This window comes from Entelurus aequoreus, linkage group LG11 (assembly GCF_033978785.1).
Source record: "Entelurus aequoreus isolate RoL-2023_Sb linkage group LG11, RoL_Eaeq_v1.1, whole genome shotgun sequence".
Taxonomy (NCBI): domain Eukaryota; kingdom Metazoa; phylum Chordata; class Actinopteri; order Syngnathiformes; family Syngnathidae; genus Entelurus; species Entelurus aequoreus.
In genome coordinates, this window is record NC_084741.1 from 31708050 (window position 1) to 31727500 (window position 19451).

Consider the following 19451-nt stretch of genomic DNA (forward strand, 5'->3'; position numbering starts at 1 on the left):
TTAATTGACAGAGGAAGGTAGCACACATGTACAGAGGAACCAAGCAGTGGTGAACATCTGTGTGCGTGTACATGTCTTGCTGGTTATTATCCGCACGTCATTTTCACATGCGCCTGATTACGTGCACGTACCTGCGGGCTCACATGGGAGTGCTGAAAAAAGGCAGAATCGTCATGTCATGTCAGCATCTTTAGTGGAGGAATGTGGATTAAAGCTGATGAAGTGATGGATTTACACACTGTGGTAGTATACACTGTAGTATTGGGACTCGCCATTGAAAGGTAAACATCAGGAAGGATGTTAGAATGTGGCAGCACTGTGGCACAGGGGTTAGTGCGTGAGTCTCACAATAAGAAGGTCCTTTGCATGTTTTCCCCTTGACTGCGTGGGTTTCCTCCGGCTTCCTCCCACCTCCAAAGACATGCACCTGGGGATAGGCTGATTGGCAACACTAAATTGGCCCTAGTGTGTGAATGTTGTCTGTCTGTCTGTTGGCCCTGTGATGAGGGCCAACACAGACCACCTGAATGCAGCTGGGATAGACTCCAGCCACACCCGCGACCCTGAGAGGGACAAGCGGTAGAAAATGAATGGATGGGTTGGAATGTGGCCGTGTGAATGTTAGTCCAAATGTGAGGTCTCAGACGTCAGGCCGTTCTATAATGGGGTTCTTCCACATCATACTAATGTTCTGAGAAGGGATGTTACAATCTGGGTTGTATGCTTTCGATTCAGATGCCAATCATCTATGAGTGAGATATCAGCTGATACTCATACCAGTCTAGGGTTGTACGGTATACCGGGATTAGTATAGTACCGCGATACTAATGAATCATATTCGGTACTATACCGCCTCTAAAAAGTACCGGTCCCCCACCCCCCGTCGTTGTCACGTCATGTCATGCTGGTTTACGAGCAGACGAGCATGTTCGGCAGCGCACAATCACAGAGTACTTACAAGCAGACACAGTGTGTAGACCGAAAAGGGAGAATGGACGCATTTTGGCTTAAAAACTAAGGATAAAGGTGAAGTTATAACACTGAAACGCCCCCAGGAAGAGGTGCTTTAAGACATAGCTAGCTAGCTAGCGGCTACAGTCCGTCGGCAGTGTTTTAGCTACTTCTAAATCCCTAATCCGTGTCTCCATGGCGACAAATAAAGTAAGTTACTTACGAGTATCATCCCTGCAGGACGAGGAATAACAAAATATTCTTCACTACACACCGTAGATCACCGGCGTCACCGCTAATGACGCAGTTCATGAATGTAAACAAATGCCATGGGATCTACACCTGACATCCACTGTGATGATACCAAGTACAGGAGCGTATTTAGTCGATACTACTATGATTACATCGATATCTTTCAGCATCACAAAATCTTCTTTCGTTTTTTTTAAATTTATATTATGTTTATAAACTCAGGTAATATGTCCCTGCACACATGAGGACTTTGAATATGACCAATGTATGATCCTGTAACGACTTGGTATCGGATTGATACCTAAATTTGTGGTATCATCCAAAACTAATGTAAAGTATCCAAACAACAGAAGAATAAGTGATTATTACATTTTAACAGAAGTGTAGATAGAACATGGTATTTTGGTTTAGGGACAACACTATACCAGTCACATGTATTAATTGTAATTTGTTCACTTTATTTATGGTAAGTGATATTGACAGTGTAAAAATATCAAAACATCACTTAAGCTTGTACCTGTTTGAGCAAAACAAAGTACAAAAAGCAATAGTGCACAATAACTCAACAAAATCAAAAACTACCTTCTATCTTTTCCTTCTTTAAATTATTTGTTTTTTGCCCTCAAAGTCCTCCTGTCTCAAGGAAAGTATTCCCTGAGCTTGTAAATGCTAATAAAAACATTTTAAAAAAGGATTTATCGACACCACCCATTTATGGATCCGATCACCTCTTCCATGTCATGTACTGACTGTGACAATGCTAACACACCGACAGTTGTTGTAATTTACCCTTATCAATCTACTTGTTAATTTACCAGTACTGTTAATTACTGCAGTTACATTCTGTTGTCACGCGGTGCCATCTTTACTTCTTAAACTTTATTTCTTTGTGTTGTTTCAAGCTAGCTCAGCGGTTAGCTTAGCTATTAGCATGCCTGCTCCTGGTGTGTAACATATTTAGCCTCGTCCTCCAGTGATACTACTACTTAAGATACAAAGAAATGTGTTTTATTTAATAATAATAATAATAATAGATTTTATTTGTAAAAAAAGCACTTTATATTGAGTAAACAATCTCAAAGTGCTACAGTGTATTAAAAAATAATAATAATAAAATAAATAAAAAAGATGATAAAGAAATAAATAAAAACAAAAACTAGAACAGTCAAATAGCTATAGCTAGAGATAATAAATAAATTTAAAAAAATAAAAACTAGAACAGCCAAATAGCTATATCTAAAAAAAGGGTTTTTTAAAAAGATGGGCTTTTAAGCCTTTTTTAAAAGCATCCACAGTCTGTGGTGCCCTCAGGTGGTCAGGGAGAACGTTCCACAGATTGGGAGCGGCGGAGCAGAAAGCCCGGTCTCCCATTGTTCGTAGCTTTGTCCTCGGAGGTTGGAGGAGGTTAGCCATTTGCCATAATTGATGTAATAGTAGTTTTGGGGAGTGGCTTCACACAGTGTATGGAGACACGTAACTAGGTGCTAGTTTGTCAGTCGAGGAACTTAAAATAAAAAAAAACGTCCGCCAGAGAGGATTGACATTGTGCGGCATTAAAGGGCATTAATCGACAATGGTGATGTGGTCATGTACATTTTCACAAAAATCGACTGATACTGATCGGTGGCCGATTGATTGGCACATCCCATATTCTGAGCGAAATTTCCATCAGTTGAAGGGAAACACCTGTTTGTGTTCAGGTCAAGTTTTCTTATTGCGTTTTACGACAGGGTGATTCTCCAAAGCCAATCTTTGCCTACCACCTGTGCCGAAAATGCAAACGTTTTAATTGACGATGTTCCGTTTCTCTAATATTTCATGTATGAATTTGAAATCAACCAAACAGGAGTTGACTGAAGTACGACCTGTGGAAATAGAAACCTTGATCAATTACCGATCAATCCCCCATAAAATGGTCACTTCCCACCAAAATGTCCATTTTCTTTTAGTTTGAGACATAGATTATTTAGACTTCATCATAAAACCTGTCTTGATGTACAGTATGTTCCTGCTTGATTTTATGCTGACCGAATGAGTTAATGTTGTGGGCTATTTTATATATTTTTTAACTTCTGGGGGTCATTATTAGTTACATTTGGAGGTGTCGTTTTCAAACCCCATAAATATGTAATCAGGATGCACGCTCATACTAAATTTGGTGAGATTTTGGATATCTTACCGCTCCCAAAAGACATGACTGAAGCATCACAATGATAACAACAAATCATTATGTGGAAGGTCTAACAAACTGTGGTTGAACATAACTGATTAATAGCATCTTGAAGTAATTGAAGCATAATTGAGTGCACTATTTGGCAGCTACCAGCACAGGCACTGTTGGTTCAGTCTCAAAAAGTAAGGTTGTCAAATATTTCAAATCAAAAATAAATTAATGGTCTCACTAGGGTTGGGCCATATGGCTGAAAACTGTATCACAATGTAAGTGTGTATATCGGTCGATATTGTTCATTTCTCTTTTTTTATGACCAATGAAAAATAAGGACAAAGAGAGACCACTCAACAATCAATGTAAACAAAATGTTAATTTAAATTAAACACTTTAAAAACAACCTCTTAAAATGAAGGTGCAAAAATAAGGAAAATGCTTAATAAAGTGTAACAAAATAGTGCAAAGTATGAACATGTAAAAATGGAGAAACCTGACAAGAACTATTTTCTGTAGATTTAGTGCCAGGAAGGTGGTGTGGTTTTACCGGGCTTGGTGGGGTCGAGCGCCTTGCATAATTTACAGACCACATTGGTCAGTGATGGTCAAGCTACCGCATTTTTCGGAGTATAAGTCGCACCAGAGTATAAGACGCACCTGCCGAAAATGCACAATAAAGAAGGAAAAAAACATATATAACTGGAGTATAAGTCGCATTTTTTTGGGAAATGTATTTGATAAAACCCAACACCAAGACTAGACATTTGAAAGGCAATTTAAAGTAAATAAAGAATAGTGAACAACAGGCTGAATAAGTGTACGTTATATGATGCATAAATAACCAACTGAGAACGTGCCTGGTATGTTAACTTAACATATTATGGTAAGAGTCATTCAAATAACTACAACATATAGAACATGCTATACGTTTACAAAACAATCTGTCACTCCTAATCGCTAAATCCCATGAAATCTTATACGTCTAGTCTCTTACGTGAATGAACTAAATAATATTATTTGATATTTTACGGTGAGATGGCGACTTGTCCAGGGTGTACCCCGCCTTCCGCCCGATTGTAGCTGAGATAGGCTCCAGCGCCCCCCGCTACCCCGAAGGGAATAAGCGGTAAAAAATGGATGGATGGATGGACGGTAATGTGTTAATAATTTCACACATAAGTCGCTCCTGAGTATAAGTCGCACCCTATGAAAACTATGAAAAAAACTGCGACTTATACTCCGAAAAATACAGTACTTGGAAAATGTAGTAAGTTAAGCTACAAGTTACTCTTGAATAAATGTAGCTAAGCTACAGGAGAAGCTATCCCTGGAGAATTGTATCAAGCTGCACTACAAGCTACACGGCAAAAGTAGCTTGCTACATCAAAGCTACATTTAAGGACATTTCTATCTATGGGTCCACATGTATAATATCAATGCTAATGTAACTGAGAGTGTACAAACGAACCCAATAAGGGTCCATTACTATTAACTATCTGTCATTTAGCTGGGGACACCCTACAACAGCGGTTCTCAACCTTTTTTCAGTGATGTACCGCCTGTGAACATTTTTTAAATTCAAGTACCCCCTAATCAGAGCAAAGCATTTTTGGTTGAAAAAAAGAGATAAAGAAGTAAAATACAGCACTATGTCATCAGTTTCTGATTTATTAAATTGTATAACAGTGCAAAATATTGCTCATTTGTTGTGGTCTTTCTTGAACTTTTTGGAAAAAAAGATATAAAAATAACTAAAAACTTGTTAAAAAATAAACAAGTGATTCAATTATAAATAAAGATTTCTACACATAGAAGTAATCATCAACTTAAAGTGCCCTCTTTGGGGATTGTAATAGAGATCCATCTGGATTCATGAACTTAATTCGAAATATTTCTTCACAAAAAAAGAAATCTTTAACATCAATATTTATGGAACATGTCCACAACAAATCTAGCTGTCAACACTGAATATTGCATTGTTGCATTTCTTTTCACAGTTCTTTTTGACAGACATTTTTTAAAAATCTCACGTACCCCTTGGCATACCTTCAAGTACCCCCAGGGGTACGCGTACCCCCATTTGAGAACCACTGCCCTACAACTACCTCGAGGGGTCCCCGCACACCCCTGTATGTATTTTTTTGGTTTGTCTTTTCTTTGGCCCACCCCTATGATGTCATTCATTTTCTCTACCTACAGTAAAAAAAAACAGCATCTACCTATATCTTGACAAAAAACAAAACAATGACTTGTGTGTTGTTTGGGAACCGTTGTTATTGGTTATGTGCAGTAAAACTTTTCATGAACTCAACTCACCTTAATGTGTGTTCTTAAATTTGTGTTGGACGTCTTAGATCAGGGGTCGGCAACCCGCGGCTCTAGAGCCGCATGCGGCTCTTTAGCGCCGCCCTAGTGGCTCTCTGGAGCTTTTTCAAAAATTTATGAAAAATGGAAAAAAATGAGGGCAAAGAAATATATTTTTTGTTTTAATATGGTTTCTGTACGAGGACAAACATGACACAAACCTCCCTAATTGCTAATTGTTATAAAGAACACTGTTTATATTAAACATGCTTCACTGATTCGAGTATTTGGCGAGCGCCGTTTTGTCCTACTAATTTTGGCGGTCCTTCAACTCACCGTAGTTTGTTTACATGTATAACTTTCTTTGACTTTCTAGGACGTGTTTTATGCCACTTCTTTTTCTGTCTCATTTTGTCCACCAAACTTTTAAGGTTGTGCATTAATGCACAAAGGTGAGTTTTGTTGATGTTATTGACTTGTGTGGAGTGCTAATCGGGCATATTTGGTCACTGCATGACTGCAAGCTAATCGATGCTAAGATGCTATTTAGGCTAGCTATATGTACATATTGCATCAATATGCCTCATTTGTAGTTATATTTGAGCTCATTTAGTTTCCTTTAAGTCCTCTTAATTCAATTTATATCTCATGACACACTATCTGTATGTAATATGGCTTTTAATTTTTTGCGGCTCCAGACAGATTTGTTTTTGTATTTTTGGTCCAATAAGGCTCTTTCAACATTTTGGGTTGCCGACCCCTGTCTTAGATGAAGAGAGCAGTTATGATTTTGGTTTACAGAGCAAACAACTAAAAACTAATGTTTTGGGCATTGTTTTTGTCTAAATATGGCCAAGGACACGCATTATTGTGAGTTTCCTGCACGTCAACTTCATCACTAAAGAAAAAATCTAATCTGCAGGAAGTAATTCCTCTGCCATTTTCAAGTAGTTTTTTAAATTTTTTGAGTTGTCAGCTTGAAGCGTCCCTCTGTCTCCAACTCTCTCGTTGTCATAAGACGTGAGTGCTTGACTGTTACGATTTTGCTTACTAGTTTCGATGACCCCGCCTTATCTTGCCTCTGATTGGCCAGTATGTGATGTTTCACCCTAACCTTAGCCAATTGTGACTCATCATACGAACACCAACCAATCATCATGGATTTTCTTCGTATGTATGGATGTTCTCATTCATCCAGGTCATTGTATTTTCTCCAATTTTTTTTCAGAAATTGGTCTGACTACGGTCCATTTAAAAAAAATCCATACTGTCGAGGAGATTTCTACTGTTTTATCCACAATTTATTTGCTCTCTGCAGCACTCATTTTTACTTTCTCTTCTCACTCCATGCTAAGAATCAACCGCGAGACAACAAGATGGCGCCACCAAACATGACAGTTAATACTGTTCCCTGATTGGCTGTGAGCATGTGATTCCCACTGATCAGTGATCACTTCCTCCGTTGCTCAGTTACCAGAGGGCGAGTGCCTTTGTTCATGCAACCAACCTTGCTTTGCAGCTTCCGCTGCAAAGAAATACCAAATGTTTTATTGAACGCATTTTTTTATGGATATCGATTGCGTGTCCATCGCGATATATATTGGTATCGTTTAATCTCCAAGCCCTACCTCTCACCCTATTCAGTCATTCTTTGGAGCCCAACAAGTGCACATATGTGTGTGAACACGTATTAAAGAACATTTTAAAGACACATGCAGCTATAACATTGGGAAATACAATACTTACACATAAATTCTAACACAATCTAATTGGACCAACAAGGAGATCTTTGTAATGTATCTGTTTGTGGATAAGTCTTTATAGGGCTGTTATATTTTATGGGACCAGCTTGTGCTATTAAAAACAATATCCTGACAAATGTCTGTCTATGGGAAGCAAATGGTGTTTTGATGTTTGTTATTGACTGGTTTTTTTTCAAGGTCAAATGCTTTCCATCCTGTCAGACTCCAAGCAATGCCAAAGACAACGCATTGTCATTTTTATTCCTCTTTTTGCTGATTCTGTGGTCACATGCTTCCCTCCAGATAACCGCATGGTGAAGATAAACGGCAGCAGGGAGCCTTTGGAGTTTAAGGCCCACCAGTGGTTTGGAGCATCAGTCAGGACACACAAAGGCAAAGTTGTGGTGAGCAATCATTCATCTGTTTGACTATATTTTAAACCTTATTTAGTCAGTGCATGTTGATGTATTAATATAATTTTTTTGTTTTTATATCATTAATGCAATTCTTTAAAGCACGGTTGGCGCCTGGTGTAGACTCACCAAAAGAACGTGTAACTTACGGAATGCTACAGGAAGCGTCCAGCAAAAGTTTAAGTCCAAACAATCCAGAAAGGCAACGACAACATGGTCGTGAACACACGTTGCATAGCAAAAACATGTGCAAAGATTGAATGATGAGCAAACACTACAGCGCAACTTAAAAAGTGCTGATTACTATCCATACACATTTGATTAACGGTCCAAAACAGGAAATGGAGCCTGACAAAATATTACACAACAGAAAACATGACTTAAGTCCCAAACGTTATTATACTACAGTATATCAGTGCTTCTCACTGATTATCTGTTTTGCACACTAAAAATCTGTCCTATCCAGCCACTTTAGTAAATGTTTAGGTAGAATTATTTTTTTTTTTAAACAGTTTTCTTTTAGGGAATATAGACATTTATTAAAGCTGTTTATATATTTTATGGAGGAATGTAGTTAATCATAGAACTAGCACACAATTATATAAAAAATATTATTGATTTTGAATCGAAAATCGGTTCTGAAAGGAATCGTTACCCCCATGAATCTCTACTCTGCTCCCAACCCGGGGTGGACCGCTAGCCTGTGCATCGGATGGGGACATCTCTACGCTGCTGACCCGTCTCCGCTCGGGATGGTTCCTGCTGGCCCTACTATGGACTGGACTTTCGCTGATGTGTTGGACTTTCACAATATTATGTCAGACCCACTCGACATCCATTGCTTTCGGTCTCCCCTAGAGGGTGGGGTTACCCACATATGCGGTCCTCTCCAAGGTTTCTCATAGTCATTCACATTGACGTCCCACTAGGGTGAGTTTTCCTTGCCCGTATGTGGGCTCTGTACCGAGGATGTCGTTGTGGCTTGTACAGCCCTTTGAGACACTTGTGATTTAGGGCTATATAAATAAACATTGATTGATTGATTGATTGATTGAATCGAATTTATTCGAATCATGTGGTGCCCAAAGATTCACAGCCCTAATAAATAGTATCATTTGTCTATAAAATTGTTATAAGTACACCGCTGCATAACATTGTATTCTTATTACATTGAAGAAAAATATAAAAATAAATAAATATATATATATATATATATATATAAACTTATAACAAAGTATATATTATATATATTAATATTGTTTTTTAGTCTGTATCAGAAAATATTTGAACTGCATCAATTTGCCTGAAATTCAAAAAATAATTAAATCCTCATTCAAACTATAAAAAAAATGTGACTGACTTGAACAATTTCATACTGGAAAATGAAAATAAATAAACTCAGTAAACAATAATTAAGTAAAATTCATAAGCAATGTTAACTCAGGAGCACAGTATATAAACACCTTAAAGGCCTACTGAAATGAATTTTTTTTATTTAAACGGGGATAGCAGATCTATTCTATGTGTCATACTTGATCTTTTCGCGATATTGCCATATTTTTGCTGAAAGGATTTAGTATAGAACAACGACGATAAAGATTGCAACTTTTGGTATCTGATAAAAAAAAGGCTTGCCCCTACCGGAAGTAGCGTGACGTAGTCAGTTGAACATATACGCAAAGTTCCCTATTGTTTACAATGATGGCCGCATGAAGTGAGAGAGATTCGGACCGAGAAAGCGACAATTTCCCCATTAATTTGAGCGAGGATGAAAGATTTGTGGATGAGTAAAGTGCAAGTGAAGGACTAGTGGGGAGTTGAAGCTATTCAGATAGGGAAGATGCTGTGAGAGCCGGGGGTGACCTGATATTCAGCTGGGAATGACTACAACAGTAAATAAACACAAGACATATATATACTCTATTAGCCACAACACAACCAGGCTTATAATTAACATGCCACAAATTAATCCTGCATTAAAACACCTGCGTGTTTGTTATGCTAGCTCCTAGCTCCTCTGCTAGCTCCTAGCTCCATAGAACACGCCAATACAATTCAAACACCTGATCAACACACACAATCACTCAGCCCAAAAGACCGTTCACCTAACCCAAGGTTCATAAAGCTTATATATTTTTAAAAAGTTACGTACGTGACGCGCACGTACGGTACAGTACGTGTTATGCTAGCTCCTAGCTCCTATGCTAGCTCCTAGCTCCATAGGACACGCCAATACAATTCAAACACCTGATCAACACACACAATCACTCAGCCCAAAAGACCGTTCACCTAACCCAAGGTTCATAAAGCTTATATATTTTTAAAAAGTTACGTATGTGACGCGCACGTACGGTACGGTACGTGTTATGCTAGCTCCTAGCTCCTATGCTAGCTCCTAGCTCCATAGAACACGCCAATACAATTCAAACACCTGATCAACACACACAATCACTCAGCCCAAAAGACCGTTCACCTAACCCAAGGTTCATAAAGCTTATATATTTTAAAAAAGTTACGTACATACGCAAAAAAAAGTTGCGCACATACGGTCAAGCGAACAAATGTTTAGAAGCCAAAGCTGCATACTCACAGTAGCACGTCTGCGTCTTTGTCATCCAAATCAAAGTAATCCTGGTAAGAGTCTGTGTTGTCCCAGTTCTCTACAGGCGTCTGTGTATCAAGTCAAAAGTCCTCCTGGTTAGAGTCTCTGTTATCCGAGTTCTTCCATCTTGACTGCATCTTTCGGGAATGTAAACAAAGACGCGCCGGCTGTGTACTGTTGTGGCTGACTACGTTCGAAAAATACGTCCATTTCGCACCGACAACTTTCTTCTTTGCTTGCTCGGCTTCCTTCTCCATAATGCAATGAACATGTTTGAAACAGATTCACGAACACAGATGTCCAGAATACTGTGGAATTATGAAATGAAAACAGAGCTTTTTCGTATTGGCTTCAATGTGGAAGGCATACCCGTGTTCGCCGGTCTACGTCACGCGCATACGTCATCCTCAGAGGCGTTTCGAACCGGAAGTTTAGCGGCAAATTTAAAATGTCACTTTATAAGTTAACCCGGCCATATTGGCATGTGTTATAATGTTAAGATTTCATCATTGATATATAAACTATCAGACTGCGTGGTCGGTAGTAGTGGGTTTCAGTAGGCCTTTAAAGTACAAAATCAAAAATTAAAGCTGCAAGCAGTGTTAAACGGGCCCCCGTTGCACCGTGGGGTTAACGCGAGACCCTTGCGGTAACATCTTTCCTAAAGCCCTGACCCACCACCAAAAATTTCAGGAAGATCGGAGGATTTGAAAGGAAGTTATGACTATTGTATTTTTACACCACAAGGGGGCGATATTGCCGCCACTACAATGCTGCCGTGGCATCACACCAATACTGTAATTCACCATAAAAAATTTGGGAATACCGCAGCATGTGTAAATAAGTTATGACTGTTATGACCACAAGGGGGCGATAATCGCGCAGCAGTCGTCGACTGACCATCAAAAATTTCAGAGAGATTGGAGCATGTGTGAGAAAATTATGACTGTTATATGCTTCCACCTCAAAGGGCCAGTGTTGGCACCACTTCCGTAATGCAGTTGCATCCCACCCAATACTCCGACCCACCATCAAAAAGATCGGAGCATGTATATGGAAGTTATTAGTGTTATAGTTTTTCACCACCAGGGGCTGATAATGGCGCCACAGTTGTCAAGCAGTTGAGTCCCAGCCAACACCCGACCAACCATGAAACATTTCAGAAAGATTGGTGCATGTGTTAAGAAGTTTGGGCCCTTGCGATGCTCTGCATCACATATGTCAGAGTCAAGGCCCGCGGGCCATATCCGGCCCGCGAGAAGGTTTTTTACGGCCCTTGGGATGATCTTGATTTATTATTAGAACCGGCCCGCAGACCGCAGATCTTTTTTTTTTTTTTTTTTTTTTTTTTTTTAGACCGCAGATCTTTTACACGCACCAAGCGGATGCCGGTCCAAGGTTCCGAAAGGGGGCGAGCGGCCCGCCGGGACGCGCCTGCCGGCCGAAGGGCTGCAGCCCGGCCGTCAGTCGCGGAGCCCGCCGTGCCACGCGCGCCAAGGGGGCGGGCCGAAACCCGGCCCCGAGGCCCTGAGACTTCTGCTTTGTTTCCCCAAACCGCGCGTCACCGCCGGGCCCGCACCACCGTCGGGCTGCAGCCCGAGCGTCGGTGGCGGAACCCGTCATGTGCCGCGCGCGCCAAGCGGAGCGGGGGGGTCAAGCGGGCCGAAACCCGCAGGCCACCCCCTCACCACGAGGCCCTGAGACTTCTGCGTTTGACCCCTACGTGCGGCCCGTCGGGACGCGCCCGCCGTCAAGCCACGAGGGCCAGCCGTCGGGTCGCGGAGCCCGCCGTGCCACGCGCGCCAAGGGGCGGGCCGAAACCAGCGGGGGGTTTCGGGCACCCAACTCGCCTCCCTCCCACGGAGGGAGGAGGGGGGTTTAATGTGAACATTACTGTGCAATCACATATTTAGAGTTTTTACTCAATTCAAGTTTAAAAGTTAAAGTTTAATATTTGTTTTCACTGCATGTTACTTCTCCTTAAACAAAGTGTTGTTTTTGATTTATAGATTTTTGCACTTTATTTTATTGTATTTCAATTTAATTATATTTTAAAAATATTTCAGTTGAGTGGATGATAGAAAATTGCTATTATTGTTTTTTCTTTGAAGTAAATTTAGCCCACTTTTGCTAAAATAGAAAATATAGGTTACTGATGGTGCCTTGAATACCGGTTTCTTTCATTTAATGTTCATGTTATGGGGATTTTTATATAAAGGAAATTTGTCTTTTGTGTCTGTTGAAAATTAAAGATTACTGACAGAGCCATAAGAAAATATTGCTTTATTTATCTGATCATATTGGAATATATTTGTTAGGTTTTCAGTAGGTTCAATTAGGTTCACTAGACTATATGCGTCATTTAAAAATTTTTCAATGAACATTCGAACAGTCCGGCCCTCGGCTTGTAGCTAAATTTTTTATTTGGCCCTCCGTCCATTTGACTTTGACACCCCTGCTCTGCATGCTGCTGCTCGGGCCCTAATAAATTTAGTGCAGATTTTTTGGGATTTAACTAAAATGGGTTAATGGCTACAATGAGCACATTGTGCAGTGCACAGCATTTCAAAGTGGAATTTGAAGCACGATACTAATAAAGCAGTATCGCACCCCATGAGGTCCCGCCCCACTATTTGAGAACCGCTGTATATGGTGTGTAGTATGGGTGGTAAAACATATCAACAAGGCAGAATATTGCTGTACAATATAATATATACATATACATTAGGGGTTTAACGATTGATGGAACACAAGGAGAAGTCATTTAATAAGAAATAAACAAATAGAAGAGATTGCTGAAGGAGGCTATGGAAATTATGAAGCGAGGGACGAGAGGTTGAGAGATGAGGGGGTATACAAACCACGTTTCCATATGAGTTGGGAAATTGTGTTAGATGTAAATATAAACGGAATACAATGATTTGCAAATCATTTTCAACCCATATTCAGTTGAATATGCTACAAAGGCAACATATTTGATGTTCAAACTGATAAACTTATTTTTTTTTGCAAATAATCATTAACTTTAGAATTTGATGCCAGCAACACGTGACAAAGAAGTTGGGAAAGGTGGCAATAAATACTGATAAAGTTGAGGAAAAGGCGGGGGTCACCACTTTGTCAACAAACGCGTGAGCAAATTGTTGAACAGTTTAAGAAAAACCTTTCTCAACCAGCTATTGCAAGGAATTTAGGGATTTCACCATCTACGGTCCGTAATATCATCAAAGGGTTCAGAGAATCTGGAGAAATCACTGCACGTAAGCAGCTAAGCCCGTGACCTTCGATCCCTCAGGCTGTACTGCATCAACAAGCGACATCATTGTGTAAAGGATATCACCACATGGGCTCAGGAACACTTCAGAAACCCACTGTCAGTAACTACAGTTGGTCGCTACATCTGTAAGTGCAAGTTAAAACTCTCCTATGCAAGGCGAAAACCGTTTATCAACAACACCCAGAAACGCCATCAGCTTCGCTGGGCCTGAGCTCATCTAAGATGGACTGATACAAAGTGGAAAAGTGTTCTGTGGTCTGGCGAGTCCACATTTCAAATTGTTTTTGGAAACTGTGGACGTCGTGTCCTCCGGACCAAAGAGGAAAAGAACCATCCGGATTGTTATAGGCGCAAGGTTGAAAAGCCAGCATCTGTGATGGTATGGGGTGTATTAGTGCCCAAGACATGGGTAACTTACACATATGTGAAGGCGCCATTAATGCTGAAAGGTACATACAGGTTTTGGAGCAACATATGTTGCCATCCAAGCAACGTTACCATGGACGCCCCTGCTTATTTCAGCAAGACAATGCCAAGCCACGTGTTACTAAAGTGTGGCTTCATAGTAAAAGAGTGCGGGTACTAGACTGGCCTGCCTGTAGTCCAGACCTGTCTCCCATTGAAAATGTGTGGCGCATTATGAAGCCTAAAATACCACAACGGAGACCCCCGGACTGTTGAACAACTTAAGCTGTACATCAAGCAAGAATGGGAAAGAATTCCACCTGAGAAGCTTAAAAAATGTGTCTCCTCAGTTCCCAAACGTTTACGAGTGTTGTTAAAAGGAAAGGCCATGTAACACAGTGGTGAACATGCCCTTTCCCAACTACTTTGGCATGTGTTGCAGCAATGAAATACTAAGTTAATTATTATTTGCAAAAAAAAAATAAAGTTTATGAGTTTGAACATCAAATATCTTGTCTTTGTAGTGCATTCAATTGAATATGGGTTGAAAAGGATTTGCAAATCATTGTATTCCGTTTATATTTACATCTAACACAATTTCCCAACTCATATGGAAACGGGGTTTGTACATGGGGCACTGTCTTTCATTGGCGACGCCAGGGAGGAGAACAGAGTCTGTATGGCCAGATAGGGGAATTTTATTTATAAGGTAAAACGACTGTTAAATGTTAGTTACTGTACTTTTATTGAAAATTGCTTCAATGTTTCCTCTTGTTACTTCAACCTGAAGTGTTGGTTGCACTTTATTCAAATAAGATGTGAATGCATTGGTCATTAACTGTTGTTTACTTGCTTGTTTGTATCCATAGTTCATTTATACATAAATCCCTTACAAGAAATAACAGGAATATAGGAAACTTCATCTGCATTGTCTTGTATCCAGTATTTATTTCACAGTCACACTGCTTAATTTTGTATTTATTTTTTTGCTAAAAAGTTACTGAATCGATCTCAACTCACCAAATTGTTTCGTATCGTATCGTTCTAAAAAATGTTTTCTCTGAATCGAATCGGCAACCACAAAAATCGAATCGTTAAAATGAATTAGTATACCCCTAATATACATAATATATACAGTACAGGCCAAAAGTTTGGACACACCTTCTCATTCATGTGTTTTCTTTATTTTCATGACTCTTTACATTGTAGATTGTCACTGAAGGCATCAAAACTATGAATGAACACATGTGGAGTTATGTATTTATAAAAAGGTGAAATAACTGGAAACATGTTTTATGTTTTAGTTTCTTCAAAACATCCACCCTTTGCTCTGATTTGTTTTTCGCACACTCTTGGCATTCTCTCGATGAGCTTCAAGAGGTAGTCACCTGAAATGGTTTTCACTTCACAGGTGTGCTTGAAGCTCATTGAGAGAATGCCAAGAGTGTACAAAGCAGTAATCAGAGCAAAGGGTGGTTATTTTGAAGAAACTAGAATACAAAACATGTTTTCAGTTATTGCAAGAAACGTGATCCCCTTTCAGCACACACATGGAAATGGATCTGGATTACATATTTTTTTTACTCACTTTGTCCAATTAATTACTACTGTCATTTGTCAGTAATAATTGTCCAATTAATTATTACTGTCGTCAAAAAATATGTATAACTTGTATTTTAATGTTCATTTTATTGCAATATATCACAATATCGCAATTCTGCGTGACTCAAACATTGTGACACGTATGGGGAAGTCCTGTTAATAAACATACACTATGTTAAAGGCCTACTGAAACCCACTACTACCGACCACGCAGTCTGATAGTTTATATATCAATGATGAAATCTTAACATTGCAACACATGCCAATACGGCCGGGTTAACTTATAAAGTGCAATTTTAAATTTCCCGCCACACTTCCGGTTGAAAACTTTTTTTTATGCTGACGTATGCGCGTGACGTCAAGGGTTGGTACGGAAGTATACGGACCCATTGAATCCTTTACAAAAAACTCTGTTTTCATCTCAAAATTCCACAGTATTCTGGACATCTGTGTTGGTGAATCTTTTGATGTTTGTTTAATGAACAATGGAGACTGCAAATAAGAAAGTTGTAGGTGGGATCGGTGTATTAGCGGCGGACTACAGCAACACAACCAGGAGCACTTTGAGGATAGCAGACGCGCTAGCCGAACGACCTCACCTTGACTTCCTCCGTCTCCGGGCCGCCAACCGCATCGGTGATCGGGTGAAGTCCTTCGTCGTACCGTCGATCGCTGGAACGCAGGTGAGCACGGGTTGTGATGAGCAGATGAGAGCTGGCGTAGGTGCAGAGCTAATGTTTTTAGCATAGCTCTGTCGAGGTTCCGTAGCTAAGTTAGCTTCAATGGCGTCGTTAGCAACAGCATTATTAAGCTTCGCCGAGCTGGAAAGCATTAACCGTGTAGTTACATGTCCAGAGTTTGGTAGTATTGTTGATCTTCTGTCTATCCTTCCAGTCAGGGACTTATTTGTTTTGTTTCTATATGCAGTAAAGCCCGATGCTATCACGTTAGCTCAGTAGCTAATCAGCTTCACTGATGTATTGTCGTGGAGATAAAAGTCACTGTGAATGTCCATTTCGCGTTCTCGACTCTCATTTTCAAGAGGATATAGTATCCGAGGTGGTTTAAAATACAAATCCGTGATCCACAATAGAAAAAGGAGAAAGTGTGGAATCCAATGAGCCAGCTTGTACCTAAGTTACGATCAGCGCGAAAAAAGATATGTCTTGCACTGCATTCTAGTCCTTCACTCTAACGTTCCTCATCCACAAATCTTTCATCCTCGCTCAAATCAAATGGGGTAATCGTCGCTTTCTCGGTCCGAATCTCTCTTGCTCCATTGTAAACAATGGGGAATTGTGAGAAGTCCTTCCTCCGGTGACGTCACGCTACTTCCGGTACAGGCAAGGCTTTTTTTATCAGCGAGCAAAAGTTGCAACTTTATCGTCGATGTTCTCTACTAAATCCTTTCAGCAAAAATATGGCAATATCGCGAAATGATCAAGTATGACACATAGAATGGATCTGCTATCCCCGTTTAAATAAAAAAATGTCATTTCAGTAGGCCTTTAAATATGTGCAAGTATGTCAACTCATCTATCTTTCTATTCGTATAATACAGTGAAAATGGGCATACATTGTTGCAAATGCTGATTAATTAAGATTACTTATTCAAAGGCTGTTTGCAACCTTTATGCAAATACCTAAAGGGCTTTAACTTTCCAAAGTATTGTAATTAGCATTATAACCTGTCCTCTTCCAGCTTTTAGCACATAATTACGCATTAACTACTAATGATTTAGCGATTTAGCAATGTTTAGCTACTAACATTAGCTATCATTAAAAATATGTTCTATCATAACAACAACATGACTGCAAATTGTTTGTAGATTCTCTTCGACTGCTTTTGTGTATGTGCACACGTTCCCAGCGTGTAAGTGTGTACGAGATAGCTGTGAGTGGGCATTTTTTATTCAGGATAATTAGTAATTGTGAAAAATATAGACCCTCTAAAGCAGGGGTTGGCAACCCAAAATGTTGAAAGAGCCATATTGGACCAAAAATACAAAAAACAAATCTGTCTGCAGCCGCAATAAATGAAAAGCAGTATATACGTCTTATAATGAAGGCAACACATGACGTAAGTTACTATATTAGCTATAATAGCCTACTATCAAAATGACTATGTGTCGCAGGCTGAAGCAAATCTTCGTTGACAGAAATGTTGAAATTTAATATTTATTCTACACATTTTTACAACATTAGAAACAATTAGTAAATCAGAGGCTACTCAGAAGGTGAGATAACTCCTGATAATTACTGGCTTTTAATGGCCAAAGGTATAGATGTGTGTGTCCAAGTTAAAGGAAACGGCAGGCGTCTTCTTTTAATAGATTTATTACAATCTTTGGCAAGTTGGCCTAGTGGTTAGAGTGTCCGCCCTGAGATCGGTAGGTTGTGAGTTCAAACCCTGGCAGAGTCATACCAAAGACTATAAAAATGGGACACATTACCTCCCTGCTTGGCACTCAGCATCAAGGGTTGGAATTGGGGGTTAAATCACCAAAAATGATTCCCGGGCGCGGCCACCGCTGCTGCTCACTGCTCCGCTCACCTCCCAGGGGGTGATCAAGGGTGATGGGTCAAATGCAGAGAATGATTTCGCCACACCTAGTGTGTGTGTGACAATCATTGGTACTTTAACTTAACTAGGTGTGGTGAAATTTTAATGTTTGCTGTGGTCTGGAACAACATGGCACACAAACAACTATCTGAAATGCAGCCAATATTACATACAGATAATGTGTCTTGAGACATGCAAAACTAAATTATATACAAAGTGGATAAAAGTAAAGGATATTAAATTAGCTCAAATATACCTACAAATGAGGCATAATGATGCAATATGTACATACAGCTAGCCTAAATAGCATGTTAGCATTGATTAGCTTGCAGTCATGCACTGACCAAATATGCCTGATTAGCACTCCAACAAGTCAATAACATCAACAAAGCACACCTTTGTGCATTCACGCACAGCATGAAACCTTTGGTGGACAAAATGAGACAAAGAAGGAGTGGAAGATTTTACGTGTAAACAAACTGTTGCGTCACAGTCCACACTATGGTGAGTTCAAGAACCGCCGAAATTAGTAGGACAAAACGTTGTTCACCAAATACTCTCATCAGTGAAGCATACACACAAACATATTAAACAGTGGGCTTTCTAACGATTAGGAAGGTTTGTGTCATGGTTGTCCTCAAACAAAAAACATACTAAAACAAAATAAGTATAAGTAGTCATGGTTGTCCTCAAACAAAAAACATACTAAAACAAAATAAGTATAAGTAGTCATGGTTGTCCTCAAACAAAAAACATACTAAAACAAAATAAGTATTTTCCCCCATCTTTTTCCATTTTCAATCCTTTTTTAAAAATGCTCCAGGGAGCCACTAGAGTGGCAGTAAAGACAAGAGCAGCGGGTTGCTGACCCCCGCTCTAAAGAATCTGTTCTTTTAAGACACTAATGGTAACATAAACTAGCCGGTGGTGTTTTCGTTTTTATAATTACTGCATGTAAACTATATCAGTTTATTGCTGCCGCCCCTTTCCTGTTTTTGAGTTTCTTTTTGAGTCTGTGCCGGAGACTAAACTATGATTGATTGTGCAGGCATGCGCTCCTCTCTACCACTGGCGCACTGTGAAGCTGAGCGGGGAAAAGGATCCGGTCGGTACCTGCTATGTCGCCGTCCAGAACTTCAGTGCCTACGCGGAATACTCGCCGTGTCGGACCAG

General features: G+C 39.8%; 1 protein-coding gene across 1 annotated transcript in view; it reads left to right on the forward strand.

The window, feature by feature from the left end:
* Positions 1-19451, forward strand: part of itga8 (integrin, alpha 8) — a 191894-nt gene that overhangs the window by 22927 nt on the left and 149516 nt on the right. The window contains exons 3-4 of the mRNA XM_062062941.1: positions 7720-7820; positions 19327-19450. Of these exons, the coding sequence (XP_061918925.1) occupies positions 7720-7820; positions 19327-19450 (225 nt within the window). The remainder of the gene's footprint in view (positions 1-7719; positions 7821-19326; position 19451) is intronic.